This window comes from Centroberyx gerrardi, chromosome 7 (genome assembly GCF_048128805.1).
Source record: "Centroberyx gerrardi isolate f3 chromosome 7, fCenGer3.hap1.cur.20231027, whole genome shotgun sequence".
Lineage (NCBI taxonomy): Eukaryota > Metazoa > Chordata > Actinopteri > Beryciformes > Berycidae > Centroberyx > Centroberyx gerrardi.
In genome coordinates, this window is record NC_136003.1 from 11,083,933 (window position 1) to 11,105,803 (window position 21,871).

Sequence of the window (21,871 nt, forward strand, 5' to 3'; positions counted from 1 at the left end):
CATTTACCCCCAGGTCAATCACCCCAAAGAGTGTCAGAGTGTGATCTATTGATCTGCGTGATCAGTTTCTATGTCTGCACAGCCCATCGTAGGCGGGAGCAGCAGCGGTCAAGTCCGCTCGGTTTAGGAGGGGCCCCACTGTAGGGGCAGCAGTGTCTGTGGTGCATACCAAAGCCCAAATACATGCCTGCATTTCAATTGTGTGTTGCAGCCACTTGCATAAAGGGTCACGTTAGGGGGAGATCGGACCGCTGAGGTGAGAACAGTCGCTGATTGTTTCTTCGCTGACAACACCAGGTAAGTTATTCACCGGGATCACCGGGAATGAATGAGCGGCACGGTCACCGTTAGATCAGCGGTGAGCTTGAATGAAATTCGTTGCCAGGATGGAGGATGGAGGTCACTTTATGGAAACTTAGCTGCTTATAATCGTTGGTGTAGCGGAGGGTTGTGCCACCTAAATTCACTTTGCCCACCTTTTTATTTGCGGTATAGAGTTTGTTTTTACCCCGACAGAAATATTAATGAGCTGCGAGGCTACATCAGAGTAAGAAGTATCAAACTAATGCAAGGTAGGTTATATGAGGATAGGGGTCTTTTAAGGGGAAAAAATAATTAATTAACGCATTTCTGAAAGCATAATTGTGTTTATTTTCGTCGTTGTTTTACCGATGATGATGATAGGTTACTCTCCTTTATATTTATCACGACTTCACGGCATATTCTGGGCACGAGCTGAATTTTAATATGTTAATTAGGCTGGTTTGTTTCCGCTGATAATTGAACCGAGAGGATATTGCTATTTGTAAACACGACTTCTTCTGCCGCAAGTTTTTTTTTTCTCAGCGAGTGCGCGTTCATTCAACGCTTTTGGGAACTCGCCAGTGCACTGTCATCGTCGCTACATTCAATAAACGCTCCTCTGTAGCCTACAGACAAGTGCAAGTGATAGATGTGATCTGGACGACGTGGATATCTGTCAGAGTGGGTATTTATTTCTCCTCTGCAAGGCTGCGAAGCGGGGGACTTGAGTTGTGTGCCATTCACAACGTCGCTCCGTCCCGTTTGATCTGCTGCAGGAGCGGAGTACGCAGTATGCGCATTATTATTGTAGAGACTCAGCCAGAGAAAAGTTCTATAACGGGGCTATATCACTGCTAGGGACTGTCATTTGGGAGATCTATAGGTATCCTGCTCGTACAATTTAGTAAGACTTTTAACTTGTGTCCCCGTTCAGGACAAGGCATGCCATGACTGGTGACGTCGATACCACCCTGCCTCCCTGTGTGCCTGTTATACCAGATACATTTCTGAGTTCAAGAGATTTGTCTAATCTCAACATTTTTTTGTCACTGTTACCATAGGATGATAGCCTGATGTTACCTAGGACACACAATGACTCTGACTGATGATAATGTGGTTAATTATCAATGAATTATACCTCTGATACATATGAACTATGCTGAATGTACAAAATATTAGGGGAACTTACTGTCATGAAGTACACTGATGAGGTGAATCCAGGTAACAGCTATTGCCCCTTATTGATTTCCCTTACTAAATCTATACCAATCACAAAGGAGATGTAGATAAAGAGAAGCAGACGAGTTAGAGAAGGATTTTTAAGCTTTGATACAACTGAGATGTGGATTGTGCAAAAGGGGCTGCAACTCAATATCAGGAAGATGTCTCTAATATTTCTCTAATAAGCTTCTAATCCTTCCACCCCTGTCTGTTCCAGGTGGTCACGTTGCTCTGGTAACCCCCAGGTAAGATGTCTCATCGGAGCGGGCAGGAGGACCCGGAGCGGTACCTGTTTGTGGACCGGGCCGTGGTTTACAACCCGGCCTCACAGGCCGACTGGACGGCCAAGAAGCTGGTATGGATCCCCTCGGAGCGCCACGGCTTCGAGGCGGCCAGCATCCGAGAGGAGAGAGGCGAGGAGGTGCTGGTGGAGCTGGCGGAGAACGGGAAGAAGGCGGTGGTCAACAAGGACGACATCCAGAAGATGAACCCGCCCAAGTTCAGCAAGGTGGAGGACATGGCCGAGCTCACCTGCCTGAACGAGGCGTCCGTGCTGCACAACCTGAAGGACCGCTACTACTCCGGACTCATATATGTGAGTGACCTGGACTCTTCAGAGACTTTAGGGTGTTTGTTGTAATGGTTAATACTTTCCACATTGGGAAATGATTAACTTTAGGAACTCAAAGATCCCCTAGTTCCCACAGGTGCAGATTGAATTTCACCCCTAGTTGTTATAGTTGCATTGTCACCCATCTTTCAACTCTACCCCACTGTACAGATGAAATTGCTGGCAGTCTTTTTGTTTGTCTGCATTCTAGCCTTTTAACCTGTCTTTCTTTCTGTCGGTCTGTCGGTCTCTCTGTATTGTATGTCTCCTCTTTCAAGGAATGTGAGACAGAGCGACTTTAGAACACACACTCACACACACGCACAGACACAGCATGACTGACAGATCTCTAGTCTTTTAACCATTGCCAGACTTTGCCCTCCGCTGGATCCCCTCTGCCTCTGGGTTACAGATTGTTACCTTCCCCCATGGCTTCCCTCTCACCTCAGCCAGAGGCTAGGCCTCTTCCATAAACACTGCTGGCTTCAGTTTGTTTGTCCTGGTCTGTTCACCTACTGGTGGGCCTTGTTTGATCCCAAAGATGGCTTGACCAACTACAGGCCCCTCACTTCCCTATGTGAGTCCCACTGTGTGAAACCAAAAACATTTGGCCCAAGATGTTGGGGAACAGGGACTGACTTTGTCATCTTGTCTGTAGGCCTTAAATTCCTGAATCTCCTTCCCTGGGTGTCATTTTCTTGTTTTGTAATTTTGGTGTTTCACATCTGAATTTATCATGGCCTAGGTTTATAGTAGCTATCACTGTAATAAACCACTCCCCCATAATCTTATTTCACTACATATGGGGCTGCTCAGTGATGTTCTAGTTGTGATCTTGACCCATTTAGTGACATGCTTTCCAGGAATAGAATGTGGGTTGGTTATCACCTGAGAGACTCTGGTGACTCTGGGGGAATCGTGTCACTTTTGATTTATCCTCCATACAAGACATGATGAAATATCAGCAGTGGCTCTCAGTTGAAGTTTATCCCCTGTTGTATGGTAAAGGGTCACTTCACTGGTGTACACACTTCACTCATACCTCAGGATAGAGTGAAAAGGAGAGCCTTGGGTGTTCCAGTATAGTGGAATGGTGGAGTAAGGCCTACTTGCTTTACTTGTGATTGGACAGGTCAGTTCAGTCAAGGTGATGTTATCATAAGTCTATCCTCAAATGGGAGTAAACATCTCAGAAATGGCCTATATGCTAGGAATGGACAAGGTTAACATCTTAGCACCACCTTAGTCCCCAGAAATCCTCTTAGCTTCTTCTTCATTTTCTCTCTCATACCGTAGTGTGATGTTTTCTGCATTTTCGTGGTTCAGAATTGGCTTTGGAGCTTGTTAATTTCCCCCCTTGGGTCAGAGGAATTGAAAACATGTGTGTCTGTGTTGATTTTCTATCAGTAGGAGAATTCTCCCGTTTAGTCGGCTCTAAGAGGAAGAGACCCCCTAAGGTCTAAACTCTTCCCCGTGTATCTGACCTCCCCCCTGGAGCCCCAGTCATGTTATGATGCCCCCCCAGGATGTGTGTCTCAGTTGAGGTTTGGAAGCCTCTCATGTGGACTACTACATTTGAATATAACATAGTCATATCAGCTATATTCAGAATTCTGAGAAAAAGTCAGAATTCTGAGAATAAAGTCAGAACTCAGAATTCTGACTTAAAACTCAGAATTCTGACTTTATTCTCAGAACTCAAGTAAATTTTTCACGTGGCCCTAATCCTTTTCCATAAATTCAGCAACAGCTTGCTTCACACGCATACATTAAAGGGGCATTCACTTATCTATGATCTGTATGCCCCCCCCCCCCCCCCACTCCCCCCCCCCACTCCCATCCCCTTGAGTGTTGGTGGCTTGTAACTGACACAAACAACAAAGCCACAGAATAGAGACGAGCAAACTAGCTAAATTCTCAAAATTCCAGTGGGTGGGGACTTTTTGTTCCCAAACAGAGTACGGGCCAGAAAGTGAGTTTTGAAAGCCAGAAATCTCAGTACCTGGTGAAGTAATCGTTGAGTTTATGGTATTGATCAACAACCTTATCAATCCCCTGCAGATAGACAGTATTATGGTCATTTTGGTCATCATTATGGTCAAAAATCGTACTTCTCGTCACTTAAGCACCCAGGAGCTTTCCGGTACAATCACAGTGTTGAGAGCTGAGTGTCGCTCATTCTCCTGAGGATTTGAACCGGCAACTTTCCTTCCACAGACCAGCTCCACTGCCCCTTTAGGCCTCTGGTCTGCGTGTAGCTCTGATTGCCGGACTCATTCTATGGCCCCTTGCCCATCTGACGGCTCCATTCGTGTGAAGTCAGCCGGCCAGTCGGGGCCAACTCGTTCAGCGCAGCGGCTCGCTATCTACCGAGTTTGTGAGTCACAGGCTAACCGTAGCACTCCACGCTAGGCTACGCTACGCTAGCGGGGCTACAAGCGGGCCTTTGTGTCGTTAGATAAGCCTCAGCTGTCAGAAAGCCTCAGCATTCTTCCATGGCGAAAAGGGCCTGCGTCCGTCTGTCTGTCTCCCGCCGCCCACTTCGGCCCCGCTGCTGCTCAGTGTCCGTCCTGTCTTCACCGCCTGCACCGCCTTTCCCACACTCCCTCTCCCTCTCGCCCCCTCCCCGGTCCTGCACAATAATGACATATACTCTTTCTTCTTTCTTTCTTACTCTTAACTCCCTGTGTCCTCACCTCTTTGGCCTTTTTGAATATTTATGTTATTCAAAGGCAACAGGTTAGACAGCGCCAAAAAAAAAAAGAAATGCTCAGTCATCCTTATTCCTTGTTTTCCTGCAGATGAGACATTTATTTTCAGTGTAGGAGTTTGAAATATGGTAGCTTCAACTCCTTTTTTATTTGTGTTGGAGTAAAAGACACATTTGGCCTGTCTCTCTGGAGGACACTGGGCTCTGAAGTGCCTTGTTGCCATGGTATTGTGATTGCACTTCTTTTACATTCTGTTTTCTTTGACCTGTCACTATGATTTTGGCAAACACAGACATGAACCCTACGCTCTTCCAAAGCCTGTTGAATATACACTGCTTTTTTTTATTGGACTGCAGTAAATGCTTCTGATGTTTTGAAGCCTTTGGCCATTCTGCTCCTTAATATAATTTGCAAGAATCACCAGCTTATTAAAACTGGAGAAGAGCAGAAGGTGTTGTGCTGCCATGCTTAGAAGCGTCCGACTCTCTTTGCGATCCGATACCCCGTCTCTCAGTGTATCGATCATATTTCAAAACCCAGTCTGAAGGCATTCATTAGCTTTGTTATGAAATCAGCAGAGCAGAGCACCCTCTGGGGAATGGTCAAGGTCTCCTACACTTCACACCGACCAATGGCACCCAGGCTGCCGCTGGCCCGAGCGTCCCCTCCGTCCCCTGCGGTGGGGAACGGCCCCTCTGTGCATGCACATTGACTGACTGATCAGTGATGGCAGATGGGCTCGGCTGTTGTGTCTGCTGTTGCCTGTGTGTTGCTCAGCTGTTACTAGGCCACGGCTTCCCCTCCCCTGGATCTGATTTCACAGTGGAAATATCACCTTCTTTTTCCTGGAGTGGGCCAGGCTCGGTGGTTTGGCTGGTGGCGTTGAGTAGCCGTATGGTTTGCTAGTTGGCTACAGCGGCAGAGAAGGCCCCCTTCATACTGCAGCAAACCCTGCTTTAGTGCTGCAGGATTTTCCAAAGAATTCCTCATGGGGACGGAGCAGCTGCAACAGTGCAGCAACAATCATGCATTCACACATTCTAGCATTTCTGAAGCTCGGAGACATAGGGGGGCCGATCATGGACGTCTAACATCATCCTGAAGTATTAGTTATCCTGTTCATCAGTCTATGCAGCAAAAGCATCAGTCAAATGCAGCCACTGCTGTTACTTTTAGAGATCAGATTAGATAATTCTGTGCTGTAACAGTACATGTTGCTTTATGTTCCACAAGTAGAGGAGGAATAAAAAGTAGGTAAACCTCAAACTGATGCACCACTGCAGCTCAGTTCAAGAGGAGACTCCTTGTGTCTGCCTGTTTGTATACAGCTATGTACAGTTGTAGCCAAGTAAAACACCTGGCGCAGCACAGCGCAGCACAGCACAGCGGTGTAAACACGGGCACAGATCAGCATATTTCAGAGGCGGTTAGAACGGGCTCTGTGTCGTTTCTTGAAGTGCGCTGAGGCATGACGCAGCAAATTACAAACCCTGTTGAACCATTTGTACGGCTGCGCAGCCCCCCCCCCACTACAGGAGCGGCCCAGGTATGTCTGCAGCCTCCCCAGCTGCCTCATGTGCTGCATGTCACAGAACAGAACCGAAACGAAGAGAACAGAACAGACACCCTATTTATAGCAGCTCCAGTTTTCAGATAAGGGGGAATCAATTTTTCATTAGCTTCAAAAAGGAGAGTGGAGTTCGAGTTACAGCAGGCCGCGTCTCTTCTGCGCTGTCCTCCCCTCAGGTGGGGAGGCTGAGTGTTTGTTACGCCGCTGCTTCTCAATTGGATTGGACCTCAGGGAGCCCTGTCAGCTGGATTACTGCCCCGCTCTCCCGTTTCTGTCTACCCTTCTCTCCTTCCTCTCCTTCTCTTTTGATTGTCTCTTTTCTCCCTTAACACCCCCCCTCCCTCCCCCTTTTTTTTTCTCTGTATCAGCAGGGCAGAGCATCTCTCATGGTGCTGACTGAAGGCTCCTAGCTCAGCTGTGACATAACGGCTACAGTATGCTCCTCCACTGATCTATGGCTGCTGAGTCACTTGCGTCATGGTGCCCCTCTCTGCGCTCAATGCCTTGTTGGCTGTAGTTTTAATTATGATAATTATGATGCAGACTTTGGTCTTCGGACGTTACAAAACAGAAAGATACAGTTTGAAATTGTCTGTTCAGAAGAGCCTAATTTAATGATTTGATTTACTGACGCTTAGGCTAAATTGAATTTGAATGGATCCAGACTTGTGGCAAAAGGTCAGTGTGGGACATTGGATTTTCTAAATATTACATCTTTGGCTATTGGCTGCATCCTCTTTTGGCTTCCAGAGGTGCTACCATTCATCGGCCTCATGTCGGGGGGAAGGGTGTAACAGAATATAGAGCTCTTGAAACAATTAAAGCCCTTTAAAACAGAGGCTCAGTCATTCATTACAGACTGCAGGCTGCAGAGAACGTCTATGTTTTTATGAACTTAAGCTCCAGGGGCCGTGACTGGCAGGCAAAAGAGAAGGCTGGCTCTTTGCTTACACACAAATGTATACATGTATGCATTTAGATTTACACACAAACAAGACTGTGACATGCTAATTGACAGTTGCAGATGCGTTTAGAGTTTAGACTAGCCTCCTTCATACCCTTCAATGCTTTTGATTTACACATCCACATCTCCTCAACATCTCACTCTACATGGAGCTCATCTGCATGGGCTGTTTGTGCAACGGGTCTGGGGGTGCAACCATCTTACTGACCTCTGCTTCTAAAAATATATCCACTCTCACTATAAAACTGAAGGAGCACAGAGATTTAAAATAGGGGTGGGCGGCTTAAATGATTTCACAGATCATACAGGCCAAAATGGCACTGCAGAGCCCTGTCCTGCTCTGTGAGGAGTGTAGATGCAGGGTCCCAGAAGGAAACAGAACAAACAAACATGTCTGTCACTCTGACCTTGGAGCCGGCTGCCTCTGATCCCCTGGGCCTCCTGCCAGATAGGCCTGGTTGCTCCTCAACATCCAACAAGTGTGTGTGTGTGTGTGATTATATGCGTGTGTTTCATGTTTTGCCCATGCCTTTATAGGTGTCTGTTTGTCAGTGGTTCAGTCTACCTGTGATTGGCCCTTTTCTCTCACTCTTGCATCATTACTGTCTTTCCCCCCTCTCAAAAATGTCTGTAGTGAATATGTGTGTGTGCATGTGCGTGTAATGGTAGGCAATATATGCACTCAGTAGGTAGGTATGTACGTAGCTAGTGGGGTAGATAGGGGGTGGGTGTGTGTGCCAGCATGTATGTATGTAGGCCCATAGGATTAGTCTAGCATGCCAGTGATGGAAGTCATAGTGTTGGTAAGCAGGGATCAGCTCTCTCTCTGTGTCCATAGGGGGAATGCAAAGCCCCTATAGCATCTGTAGAATGAGGCAGAGCCAGCGCCCCACCAGGGCCTCTCACTCATTCCTGGCTCTGCCTTGTAGCCCGATAGATTCAACCCACAGCATAGCTGAGAAGAGTTCATACCACACACGCACTCTGGGGAGCGATCTTCAGGCTAATTACACAGCCAAATGCAACACCGCAAGTCAGAAAGTAGGCTAAACGTCTGCAGCGCAAGCCGTTTGCTGCAACATGATTCTTCGTAACGTTCACCACCTTTTTATGCACTTTGTGTCATGCTGTTTCACATTTGAAGGCTTTCACTGGGACTTTGCTGTGTCAGATGAGACAAGAGGCTGTGTGGTGTTTCATTTAGTCGCCATTCCCTCAACTCTGTCTGACTCTCTGTCTTTATCAGTCCCCCCCCTCTGTCTCTATTGCGGTGTTGCGTGCCCGCTGTGATGATGTAAGGTCTTAAATAGTGGGTAATGACAGGTCATGCTGCATTGACACAATGCAGGCTAGAAAATGAGGGATTAGCATGCTCTTTCGGCATGTAGGTTATTTGAACTTTAAAAACCCCTTGATGTTTCGTATGTCGATGCCGTTGTCTGCAATATTGCTGTTTGTCACATTACTGCTGCAAGCCTAGGGATGGGCCTACCACTGCAGTGCTATAATATATACAATAAAAAAATGGAATTAAATTAAAAATATGGTGATTCTGATGTCGAGCTGCAGAGGCTGCCCAGCTTTTCTTGGCCACTTTTATTCATTTCCCAGTATGTGTTTGTGTTTTGTTTCCCTGCAGACATACTCTGGCCTGTTCTGTGTGGTCATCAACCCCTACAAGAACCTGCCCATCTACTCAGAGAACATCATCGAGATGTACAGAGGGAAGAAGAGGCATGAGATGCCGCCACACATCTACGCCATCTCTGAGTCGGCGTACCGCTGCATGCTCCAAGGTGAGGCAGAGAGTTCTCTTCATCACCTTTTCTAGCTTGCTTTTCTTAAGCTCTTCACTCGTGTTATGTTTTTTTTTCCTTTTATCAAAATTGCATGTGTGATGATTGTGTGGAGTTTAGTGTTTCACAATGCTGCATTTTATGGACGCGTAGAATTAATCAATTCAATCAGTTGATACAAACGCTCGCTGGGAAAGGGACATCGCTGCCATGGATTAGTTTTAGTAGGTGGTTTTGGCGTTTGATTGGCAACTTTGTGGAATTTGGTATTGTTATGTGCAATTAAGCTGGAAACTGAGGCGGATTGTTTTATGTGAGTGTGTTTGTGTTTTGGTCTCTCCTGGCAGGGAGTTTAGCTCACTTGTAGGCAGCATGGGGTTTTACTGCATAGTCCAGGGGATTAGTGTGTGAAGGAAGTGTGTGAAGTGTGTGAAAGGTCACAAGGTCAGAGAGGAAGTGACATCACTGATTATGTCTGAGCGGCCGTCCTGCCTCAGCCTGTCATGGAGGGGGTCAAGTAGATGATGAACTGTCATGACAGACTTTTCCTTTTTTTTGCATCACCAGTCTCATGTTGTTAATTGACATTAGCATGGTGTTAGGAGATTGTTGGACACTCTCCTCTTTGTCAGCGCTGGGCAAAGCGATTTAACAAACATATTGAAGTCGTCTGTGGTGTGGTTTGCTGTTTCACAAGCCACAAATATTAAGTTTGTTGTTCCATTATTGGCAAGTGTAGCTTGTCATAAAATGCCGCTGAGGCTAACATGTAACCACCATGGCTCCACAAGCCATTATTCCTCTTAACCATGAACTGACCTAATTATTTTTTTTGACCTAATCTAACTTTTTTCCAAGCACACAAATTCAAATTTAAGCTCAAGCACAAATTTCTACAGGGTGTTTGTACTTTTTTGGCGTAGAAGAAACCACAAGAAGGGTTTTAGATCCAATACTGATATCACTGTTTAGGAACTTTTTGTGACTCGTCATTTTCTTGCATTTGCTCACTCAGATTTAGCTTTTAAAGTGAAAAAGTAATGACAAGATACTCTAATGTTTTTTTTCCTTTTGAACAATAAATACCTTTGTCTGAATTAGTTAACAGCCCAACTAACAGGTATACTTTTCTTTGTGTATTTATCATAATTTAGTGCCATCAGTGTCCATGCATATGAGCTGATAGTGATACTAAGTCAATACAAGACCTGATATTGATATGATATGTCAGTAGTCAAGACCTAATAGTCCTAGACTCTATTTGGTCTCTGTACCAGCAGAGATGGACGACAGCCTCGCAGACCGGCCTCTCTGTTTCAGATAAGAGTAACGTGCTGCAAGTGGCGAGGGTGAGATCGCTAAGCTCCCAATAGCGTGGGCGGTGAGAGGCTTGCCTGCTAGAGCCGATGCCCTGTGACAGAGGGATTTAGAGAGACAGTGAGAGAGGAGGGAGGGAGAGAAACAGATGGAGAGAGAGAGAGAGACAGAAAGAGATGGAGAAGGAGGCAAAGAGAAAGGAAGAGAGCGTGTTAGCCCATGAATCTTCAGGTTGTTATCAACTGGACCTGCTGCACTGATCCCATAGAGCTGTGTTCATCACACACACACACACCGCTAAGCTGCTCTTTATTATCAGCTGAGGTTGTTGCAGACTCTCGGCCTACCTGTCCTTGTTTACTGTTCTTTTTGACCTTAGAACATTAGAGCACATTTTACCATGTAGGGACCCGCCAGAAACAGGCCAGTGACCCAATTTGGGTCCTGACTCATTGTTTTTGAATCCCGCTGTGATAAGCAGATCCTTTATCAAAGTCTATCAGTGTTTAAACAGCCTTAGCCCGTGTGCTGTGGTTGCCATCATCGTCAAACTGTGCGAATACACATGGGCCGACAGCATAAGTCTCTCCCTTTTTGTGTCTCTTGAATGCCCTCTCTCCTCTAAGCTGTTCGATTGTTGGAATAACATGTTTCCCTTGGCTTTATTTTGGATTTCACCCCAACAGCATCACTGTTGCCACTGGGTGTCTGGTCGGCTTGCACAGCTGCAGCTGTAAAGCTCCAAGGTTTGTGTGTGTGTGTGACTGACGGGCTGGAGGCTCCCTGTCATTACATGCCCTCAGGCTGGTCTCTGGGCCCCGGTCTAAGCAGACCGGATCAGCACACAGCTGGGGCCTGGACCGGAGCCCCGGGCCGGACAGGGCCGCAGCTTGAACAACATGTCACAGTGTGGCGTTTTTCAAAGGTTGACTCAGGGCCTAAAGGTGTGTCATGTGAAGACTAAAATGGGCCCCCAAATTCTGGAGAACTAGTTCCCATGTAACTACAACATAAAGTGGACTTAGACATTGTAGGCTAATAGTTTATTTCTAATAACAGGGTCGATTTGGTTAAGTTTGCCTATGAAATAGTCGGTTTTGAGCCACAGGAAAAGGTTATTTATAGATTCAAACAGGCCTATGGTTTTAGGCTAACTGTTCTGCCTCCTGTCATTTCTTCATTCATTCCCTTCCAAAATATTCAGAGAGGGCCCATCAATGGTATCAACTCTTTTCTGCCCAGTCAGCTTCTACTTCCATATAGTATGACTCCACTTTGTATCCCTCCCATTGCACTTTCCATATGTTCCACCCCCTAAATATAGTTTTACTCAGCGCCACACACACAAACCCTCTCACACACACACACACACACACACACACACTCCTCCTTTGCTATTATCACTATGCGGGATGTTTGTTTCGATGTGGGGCACCTCTCCCTGTGCCCCCATTCCTGCCTCTGACCCCCTTTTTCTCCCTGTGGATGGTGTTCATTCTTTAGGCAGGCGGTCCCTCACAGGGGGGCGGGGCCAGGCAGCCAATGGAATGAGGTCATCATTGTCCCCGGCTTTCCATACCATGCCGTGCTAAATTCTATAGGCTGAGTCATCGTCGAGGTGTCATGGCCGTCAGAGCAGGGATGCGTCACCATGGATACCTGTGTGTGTGTGTGTGTATGTGTGTGTGAGCGCATGCGACCAAAATAACCTTCCCCTGGGATCTCAAATAGAGGTGTCACTTTGTGTTTCAGCCGGCAGCAAGGAGGGACTTTTGTGAGTCTTATTGACTGAATCTCCTTCAGTGTGTTTAGTACGGATACTGTCCTATTCAGGGTGAGAAAGCCTGTCTCTTTAGGCGCTCCAAAGCCATCGCAGACTGTTTAGGATCTCCCACTGTTTTATAATTGCTCTCTTTCTCCTCGCAGTTAACTAGAGCAGCTGGGCTCTCTCATTTCTCTACTCGTTCCCCTCTCTTTTTGCAGTCTTTTTTCTTTTCTTTCTCCCAACCAGAATGTTCTGGCTTGGAAGACGTTGAAGGGGAAAATTCCCCACATCCTTTGAAGGCTTTTCGGTCGCCTTTCACTAAACATGAAAAATACGACCGCAGCCCTACTGGCAGCTTTGTGGTGGCTCCTTTTTGCCTTTCGGTTCCTTCCTTCTCCTCCTTTATGAAGGGAACACAGGAGGACAAGTGTGTGGAATGTCCATCTTCTCGTCACTCTTCCATCTCAGGATACAGCCATGGTTGCCATGGTGAGCCCCCCGTTTAACTGACAACGCCGTGTCCCCCTCCTCTCTTCTTCCAGCTCTCCACCAGTCGAACCACAAGGCTGAGCTCCTGGCACCTTTCCACCTGTGTGAATGTGTGTGTGTGTGTGTCTAGTCATTTTCATTAATTTTCTCTCCTCTTGCCTCATTTACAGTAACTGTCTGTTTCTGGCTCATGCCTCTGTTTCTCAGGAAGACTTAGATTAGGCAGACTTACACTCAGGTTGCCGTGCCAACTACACAGTACAGTAGCATGACTGCAGCCCAGCTGTCATCAGGAAGGACGGGGCCTTAACACGACCTGGCACTACTGGGTATTTGCTGAGGTCAATACCCTGGATAGGCCTGGTTGTACTGAATACCAATATACTGAATATACCAGTAGACCCTAACGATTCAGTAAAGACCTTACTCCATGTTCTATAAGGTTTGTATGTGTGTATGTTTTCCAATAGGCAAGACGACATTAAATTGCCAGAATTTGGCTGGAGGCTTCACATGACGTTCTCTCCCATACAAAGAGAGAAAGATAGACCAGCACATATTGGGGCGACCCTAGAGTCTGATCTGACACCAGTCTTGCAATTTCCAACCTAATGGTCAAGGTTACGGCTGGTTCATGCAGTCAAAATGGTATAGCTGTGGCCAAAACGACTGGGCACATTGGCTGCATCTGCATTGGGGCACATGGCCCCTGAGCATTGGCTGTTTGTGTTTGACAGATCAGGCTGGAGCTGCAGGGGAGGACAGAGACTAATGTTCATTAAACCCTCAGACAGGACTCTCCTCTCTCTGACCCTGTCTTAGTTCTGGAGGTCCGGAGCTGATGGAGGGACAGAGGCAGTGCAGCATTGTTGTGAGTTATTTTGCCAGCCACATTGCTTTTTAGAAGAGAAAACAGCAAGCTCTGCTCTGCCAAAGTGGTGAAAGAGGAGACAAATGTTCCACCCACAGCCAAAATAGTGGTAATTTCTCAGAATATTGGTTAAAAACAGATCCCCAAAATATCAATATTGCAGAGAGAGGACCACTGCAGAACCAGTCTCTGTTTTATTTCTGGTGATAATCATGAGTCATGCCCACCCTGGGCTACTGCTGGCGTGGAGCGCTAGATGTGAAATCACTGTAACCTTGCAGAGAAGAGAGGGGGATATAGGGGGTAACACGACAGAGAGAGGAGTGGAAAATGTCTAGGAAAACAGAAGCGAGAAGGAGGGCCAAGCTGGGGGAGATAGAGGGGAGGAAAGGGGGCATGTCGAAGGGCTTGGCAGAGAAGGGGAGTGGGGAAAAAAGAGGGGAAAACGAGAGACAAGGAGGCATGATGAAGGTTTGTGGAAGTCTAAGAATATAAGTGGCGATGGTAGAGGGGAAGAAGAGGGGAGGAAGAGGGCAGAGAGAGGGGAATAGGAGTCAGAGGCAAAAAGGAAGAGGGGACAGAGTTATGGGGGGAAGCAGAGCAGAGGGTAGAGGGGAAAGGCAGAGGGGGCGGCCTGGATTGTGCCTCACAATGGGGGCTTTGTGTGACCGGAGGGGGGCCGGGACCAGGGAGCTGTGTGTGTGTGTGTGTGTGTGTGTGTGTGTGTGGGTGCAGAGCGGGGAGGCCAGGAGCCGCCGAGCGCTTCCCTGGGAAAGGAGGCCTCATGTTGGGGCAGTGAGAGCTGGAGAGAGAGGGGCTGGTGGAGGGCGCACCCAGGGCCTGAGTGACAAGACAGGTGTGGAGAGTCAGTGGGAGTAAAGACTGGGAGTTTCCCCAGAGGAGTGTGTGTGTGTGTGTGTGTGTGTGTGTGTGTGTGTCAGAGACCTTTTCTCGGTCTTCAAAAGGACTCTCTGTGCTCAGTACATGTTCGAGATGAGTTTCAGACAAATGGCGGAGCCCGCTCAGACAGCATGCTTACATGGGTGCACACACTCTCTCTTACACACACATACACACACACACACCCTCGCATACACACTGGCAGATGCGTCTTTAATGGCAGACAGCTGTGGAGTTCACACAGGATAAAATCATATTTCTGTTCGCAGGCTCATAGATCAGAGTTCTGATGTATGGTTACATCCCTCCTCACATGCGTACGTACTCACACACACACATATACACATAGACACACACATACACTTTCCCTACATTATTCTTAACGTGGGTGGGGTGATGATTGGGAGAACTGTTGGTTATATGTGTGTCAGCTAGTGCACTTGGCATGCATATATGTTTTATGACTGTTTTATGGAAAGAAACCTGAGTCTTGGCTCTTTTATCCCCAGTTGAGACATTTTTAAAAGATGTTACAGGTGGGTGGATGTCAGGTTTGGTCGAGATCATAGAATAAGGTTGAATGTTGAGTAGAGTTCATCTGTATCCCTCAGTCATCTAGTAGTTTCTAAGCTACAAACACATCACAGATAAACAAACACGTAAGAGTTCATTTATTCAGCAACCCGACTCTTATTGTAGCAGGTAATTTATGTTATGATTGTCAGTGCTTTCCTTTAGATTGCACCTACTTTCACCTCTGTGCGTCCAATAGGCCTACGCATTCAGTTCATCACGGTGCATGCTAATGCTTCTTCACACCGTGCGTATTTAGAGGAAAGCACAAGCTATCTTTGCATCATCTCAAAAAGCACCGTAGCGCATGAAACACAGTGAGCACACAGAGGTGAAACTGCCAACTATTTGCTTGTTTGCTATTGTCAGTACATTCCTTAAATAGTGTGGACTCACTCCTATTAACTGATGAATCACTAGTGTGACAGTGTATTCCTGTAGACCACCATTCATCCTCTTTCACCAGACCAGCTTTTCACATCTCATCCCCCATGTTGATTGTCTGGATTAGAGAGGTGTGGACTGTGTGTGTGTGTATGATTGGCGATGGTCTACAGTAGTCAACACTCTGGGCCGCCATCTAGCCAAGTCCTACCCTCCAGATACAGTGGTAGGTGTGTGTCAGTGTGCGCACATGCATGTGAGTAACTCAGACAGAGACAGTCATACTAGCGAGAGAGGTGCAGGCGGGTGATTTAGGGGAGAGCCGCTGTCATGTATTGCCATCTATCTTGGACGGTGTTGTCATTAGTGACACATAGCGGGGATAGCAGCCGCCTCAGCAGGACAGATAGGGTTACCTGACTGATGCTGAACCCTCGCTGACACCCACAACCTCACAGTCCAGCACAGGCCAGGGAGGAGCTGCTGCAGCTGCACGGCTGTCTGGCTCACTGTCTCTGTTGTACTGACTGGCTGCTTGTTCCACTATGTCACTGTCTAATGTCTAATACATCTACAAATCTGAAAATCAGTGTGAATAGCCATCCAAGAGTGGGTTTTATGGCAATTGTAGCAAATTTTTATTTTTGTAGTATTTTTATTTGTTAGTACCCTTTTTATACCTCTATGCTCTTTGCTGCTGCACTGACCCAATTGCCTCTCAGGGATCAAGAAAGTCCATATTTAGTCATCCAGGTTAAACTGTTATGTGATTATCCTATTCAAATTTGCCTAATCAAAGACGGGCCTTGTTAGTCTTATTCTATGTTTGTCCTCTGGGCCTATCAGATTCAGTGATACACTCACACAATCTCACAATATAATTTTCCTGCTGCGCCTGAACCCCCGACCGCCCCCCGACCCCCCCCCACCCCCCTCCCCCCAGTATGTCTGGATTCCTGTGGGGCTGCAGAGCTTAGCACTGTGATATTAGAGGTGCCAGCGTAAACACACACACACACACACACTCATACACACACACACACACGCACAAAAAACAGCCTCGTCCTGCAGGATTACGGCGGGCCTAGCTATCACAAAGAACCACTGTGGGCCAAACAAGTCACCCGACGGCCGCCATCTGCAATCGATTACATTGCCAAATACTTTCCGCCATATCTCCCGCTCTGCTTTCTCTCCCCTCTCATTGGCCCAGAGGCAACACCCAACAACACAAGGCAACACTGGGCTAATTTTACACTCGCTGGCAGCGTGTTGTCGTGCGGTGCTAACAAAACCTAAGCCTAAACAAAACTCTGCGTGTGTGTAGGAGACAGACAGAGATTGGGAAAGAGAGTGTGTGTGTGTGTGCAGATGTGTGTGCATGGTGTATTTTGAGAGGGGCTTGACATATAGAGCAGACAGTCCAAGCTGTAGCCAGACATATCAGCCATCTTTAAACAGTCACACATATTTAAGGCCCCACTGTGGACCAGGGAATGTGTAAAAGTGTGTCGGGGCTGTTTTCTACTGAGCAGCCGTGTCTAGCCACCAGTAGAGATAATGCATATAGCATTTCCGTGGGACCCTGAACAGGTAATGCTAGTTGACAGTGACTGGCATGGAGAATGGGCAGATGTGATGAGCTGTGACAGCAGCAGGCCAGTCAGCAATGCTTCGTTGGACTTGGCTGGAGTGTCAGGCAGACCCAATAAAGAGAAGCAGACACAACAAAATGGAGTCCTGACACTTTTGACTCCTCTAGTTAGGGGCTTTAGTTGGTGGCGGTTGTTTCTGGGAAGCTCCTGGAGATACCGAGGTCACAATTCAGCATAACACCTGTGATGGGAGATGAGATGAGCATTTTATAAAATCAATGAGATACAGTGCAGGTTTCTACAGTATGTAAGCACTCAGCCTGAATTATGGCACAAGGGAGAGTTACATCACATCCTGTGTAGTCGTGAAATACTGCCTTGTGTGTCTGCTAGGTGCTCACATGGGAAGAGTCGCAGCATATTTTCACTGAATCCTCAGCTGAAAAAATGTAAGAACCCTGGCCCTGTTACATTAGCCTACTTAGGAAAGCTGCCTTTAACTTTGGGGTAAATCATCCTAATGAAACTATGCAGATTTTGTAATAAGATGATAAGACGAAGATTATGATTATGATTATGATGAACAGTAGTTGATGTTAATGATGAGTTAGTGAGCGGAATGTGTTGTAGGTTTGTTTGTTTAGCCAGGCTAATGAGTTATGGTCTAAATAGGTCTAAATAGGGACCGGCTGTATCAGAGACCCCCCCCCCCCTTTCTCTATTGTGGGAAATGAGACCATGAGTGTGTTAGTGTGTTTCTGTGTTCTGCTATTTTGGTGCTGCTGGTAGTTTGTCTGGCATGACCAATGAGCTCAGTGAACCAAAGGGAACATTGAGTCTCGCCGCTGTCCTGTCTGTCCCTCCGTCCATGGGTTTGTATGTAACCTGTGTGTGTGTGTGTGTGTGTGTGCGATTCTTCTCTCCCTCTATCCGTAAGCTACAGGTAGTATAAATATTGAATAAACATTTGAACTACCCTCCTCATCCCCAGACTCACACCCCCACCAAACCTTCAGAGAAATCCCATGGTCCCACTCACTGACTCCTGCCTGTGAAGCCGAGACACGGATTTCCATTACCGCCGCCACCCGTGCGCTGCCTGTCTGCTGTGCTGCCATAAAGCTGGCACACGTCTTCAGGGCAGCAGATATGAATTACAGTTAATGCGATGAAATAGACACATTATATTTCAAAGAGCCTTTCAATATAAGCCCAAGGATGTTTACCACACCAGCCCGGCACCTCTCCATGAGAAACATGTGGGACCTGGTTCCCTACACCTCAGTTGTAGTCGATCTCTCTCTCTCTCTCTCTCTCTCTCTCTCTCTCTCTCTGTCCCCCTTCTTTCCTCTCCCAGACTTTTCTCATTTCACCCATGCGTCAGAAGCATTTGAAAAATGTGCTTTGTGGGACTTGAGAAAGGAAAGAAAGCCAAAAGCCTGTCTGGATGCTCTCTGTAGAGCACAGCTCAGAATAACACAAGCCCAATAAACAGTGCATTGAGCTGAGAAATGACCAAAGTGTAACGCGGCATGGATCAGCATTGAATTGAATGTACTTTATAAGGAGACTCCACCTTCCATATGTGTGCGACCCTATTCTTAAGCAGTTCAATTGCAGTAAATATAATAAAATGAAGCAAGGGATTGATGTTGATGAATCCCAAGTATGACCTAATAGGTTACTGAAAAAGTGCTATAAGCTGGTGGTGCAGACCGATATGGAAATGTCTGTGCTTTCTCTCTGTGTCCAATGGGAACTGCATGGTCTTCCACACTGCCTGTCAACTCCTGTCTCCTGTCTGTGCAATTAAACTGGCTCACAGTGTGAAAAGCCTCCCATGTAATAAAGAAAGGGAGAGGGAGACACACACTCTGTTAACCCAGAGATCCCCAATTCCGGAAATCAAGCTCTGGTGTTTGTGTGTGTGTGTGTGAGAGAGAGAGAGAGAGAGAGAGACAGAGAGAGAGAGAGAGAGAGAGAGTGTTCTAGTGCCCTCAGCCCCTCAGTCTCAGGAGGTTAACATGCCGAGGTGTGGGAGAGAGGAAGCCTCTTGGGGTGCGAAAGTCGAGAATAGCTTCCTCTCTGCCATTGTGTGTGTGTGTGTGTGTGTGTTGGATCTCTTTGCAGCTTACACACTGATCCAGGTGGTCCCTCTGGTCACCTCAGACTCATCACACACTGCTGTCATTTCCGACAGCAGGGAGCGGGGACATTCACACGCCCGTAATGACAATCTATTTCTGTCTATGATCTCAGCTGCCAACTGCCGTCACTGTCCCAAAACTGAATCAGAAGCACTGAAATGGCCGTAGGATTTCATCCGCAAGTGTAACAGCGGGCGACATGACATTATTTATAGCTGTGAAAAGCTCCTGTTTCCCTTCCACCATTCTCCTGTTTTCCATCATGGCTCCATCATGCCATAAGCTCTTATCTTTTTCTCTCTGCTACCTCTCTATACCCCCCTCTTCGTTCTCCTATCTCTGCCCGTCCCACCACACCCTTCTCTCTGTCTATCTGGCCAGTCACATGCTCCTGCACTATTCACCCCTGCCAACTGTACAGGGGGATTTCATTGGGGGATCGGTCTCCACCCGCTCATTCATTCATTTGTCCGTCCATCATACACAATATCTCAGTTAGGTAGTTATCAGGTAGTTATCAAGCATCTCAGAGTTGGAGTGCTGATCTAGGGTTAGTTTAAGATCATACTGAATGTAAAGTGATCAGTGGTTTCAGATCAGTAAACATACTTTGAGAGGCTTTGTAACTATGGGCCCAGGTCAAATTTTGCTACTGCAAATGGTAAATGAATGGGATTTATAGGGCAAATGCGACATATTTCACAGTTCAATTCTTGGTCGACTGATGAAATCAAACAACAGGAATAACCACCACCTTTTGCCAACCAGTCCACCTATAGCTGCCACCCTTGCCCTCTTCCTCACCACACCTGCCCCTCATTTCCTCTTACTCTCACCCCTGTTAAACCAAGACCTCGGCCTGCTGAAACCCACGCCTGTTCCACACCCAGGGGCCCCAGCGTGGGCAGGGAGGGAAGCCAGGGGCATCATCCGAATTCCAACACACTCACACACACACACACACACATATTGTGGGCCAGTCAGCGCTGTGGGACTGTCTGCCTCTCTGTCCGTTGGCTCATGAATGCCTATTATGAATGCCTAACTGGCAGCTGGCTCAAACAGCGCTACAGTGACTATTACAGTTGAGCTGGTTAGTCACTCAACGGTCACAAATGGCCACATGTACAGAAACGTATAAGTTAGTAAATCAAAGGAGCTTGATCCATCTGCTAGATTATTTAAAGCTGTTACAATGATTTTATCTCAGTTGATATTATAAATGGGCCTAGTCATTAAGTCGTTGGGTCTTTGTCTCATAGCCATTCTTCATCATTAAGTGCCGACACATAACAGCTCGGTGTGAATTACCGCAGAACCCATTTTTGCCCTTAGTAGGACCAGACACCTGTACTGTTGAGACTGCTGTAATCAGGGATGTGAGATTTCTTCTTTTAGTTTTTTGGGCGCACAACTCCTGTATTCCTTGTCTTTTAGTTTTACTTCTAAAACTGTCAGATGCTCTGCTCTGTACCTCTCCTCACTCATGTATTCCACACAGTTAGTCCCTAGAATAATCACTTCTAGTCTGGCAGCGATAATGAATGAAGAGCACTTTTTCCCACTCCACTTCTACCATCAAAATGCCCTTGAGCAAGATGCTGATCCCCCAGCTGACCCAGTGGATCTTCTCAGTGACCAACAATAGAAGAGTGTGGTTGCACAATGTAACTCAATAACTACTCCCTTAGGCCATTTATTTAAGCAAGAATGTGTTCTTACTGGTCGATTTCCTTGGCTAAATAAGGGTTAAAATAGATAGATAAATCATATTGACTGTCAGAGCATGTATCTCTAGGTTTTGGACCATTAGAGTTTCCCGTTTGTCAGACATGCAAAGTTGATTTTAACAGTGAAATCGAACTTTTCAGCGTCTATTTTTCACATCTAACTTTCTGTATTTATTCAAAGAGGAAGCCATCACATCAGAACCCGTCTTTGACCCGTTTTCTTGTTGCATGGTACATGGTCAAAATTTCATCCAAGGTTTTGAATGGTTCGCGTTCAGATTCAAGATGCAAATGCATGCAAATGAATTGTGGCGACATCTTGAGGTCGTCCAGGCAACTTCATCCCTTTTCTCTACCCAGCTCCTTCCCTCCATTCCACTCAGTAGATGAAACGAAGCGACTGCTGGTATTATCGTAATCACTGTTGGATGATTTGTAACTCTCTCTGCTCCAGTCCTTATCCAACCTTCCGGCCCGTTAGTGTTATCAGAATCTCAGTTGGAGGATGTATAACTCTCCTTCAGCCCCGCTCCTTATCCCTCTACTTAACTGCTGTTTGTGTGTCTTATCGTAATTGTTCGGAAGCTTCGAGGCGACAGTTACACACTGCAGGTACCCAGAGACCAGAACCCTTGCCAGATCACACTGACTGCTTACCGCTTCCACTGTCTGGGAATGTGAATGAGCCCATACATACACGCGCGCACACACACACACACACACACACACACTTAGAGCTTTGTTCCGTTGGTTTTAAGTAGCCCTGGAATTCATCCCGCCTGTGCTCTAGGCCTGATGAGTAAACAGGCCGCCGTTTTTTATATTACCTCTCTAATGACCCGCGCTAATATATTCTCCATGCTCTACTATGACTAGGGATATGTGTGTGTGCATGTGTGTGCGTAGGCGTGTGTAGCTCCCACCA

The 21,871-nt window shown here is 46.8% G+C and overlaps 1 protein-coding gene across 7 annotated transcripts in view; it reads left to right on the forward strand.

Moving 5' to 3' along the window:
* Nucleotides 1-1,774: 1,774 nt before the first annotated feature.
* Nucleotides 1,775-21,871, forward strand: part of LOC139913865 (myosin-10-like) — a 62,373-nt gene continuing 42,276 nt past the window's right edge. For all 7 annotated transcript variants that reach the window (XM_071902016.2, XM_071902019.2, XM_071902018.2 and 4 more), the window contains exons 1-2: nt 1,775-2,119; nt 9,019-9,175. In XM_071902016.2, the coding sequence (XP_071758117.2) occupies nt 1,775-2,119; nt 9,019-9,175 (502 nt within the window). The remainder of the gene's footprint in view (nt 2,120-9,018; nt 9,176-21,871) is intronic.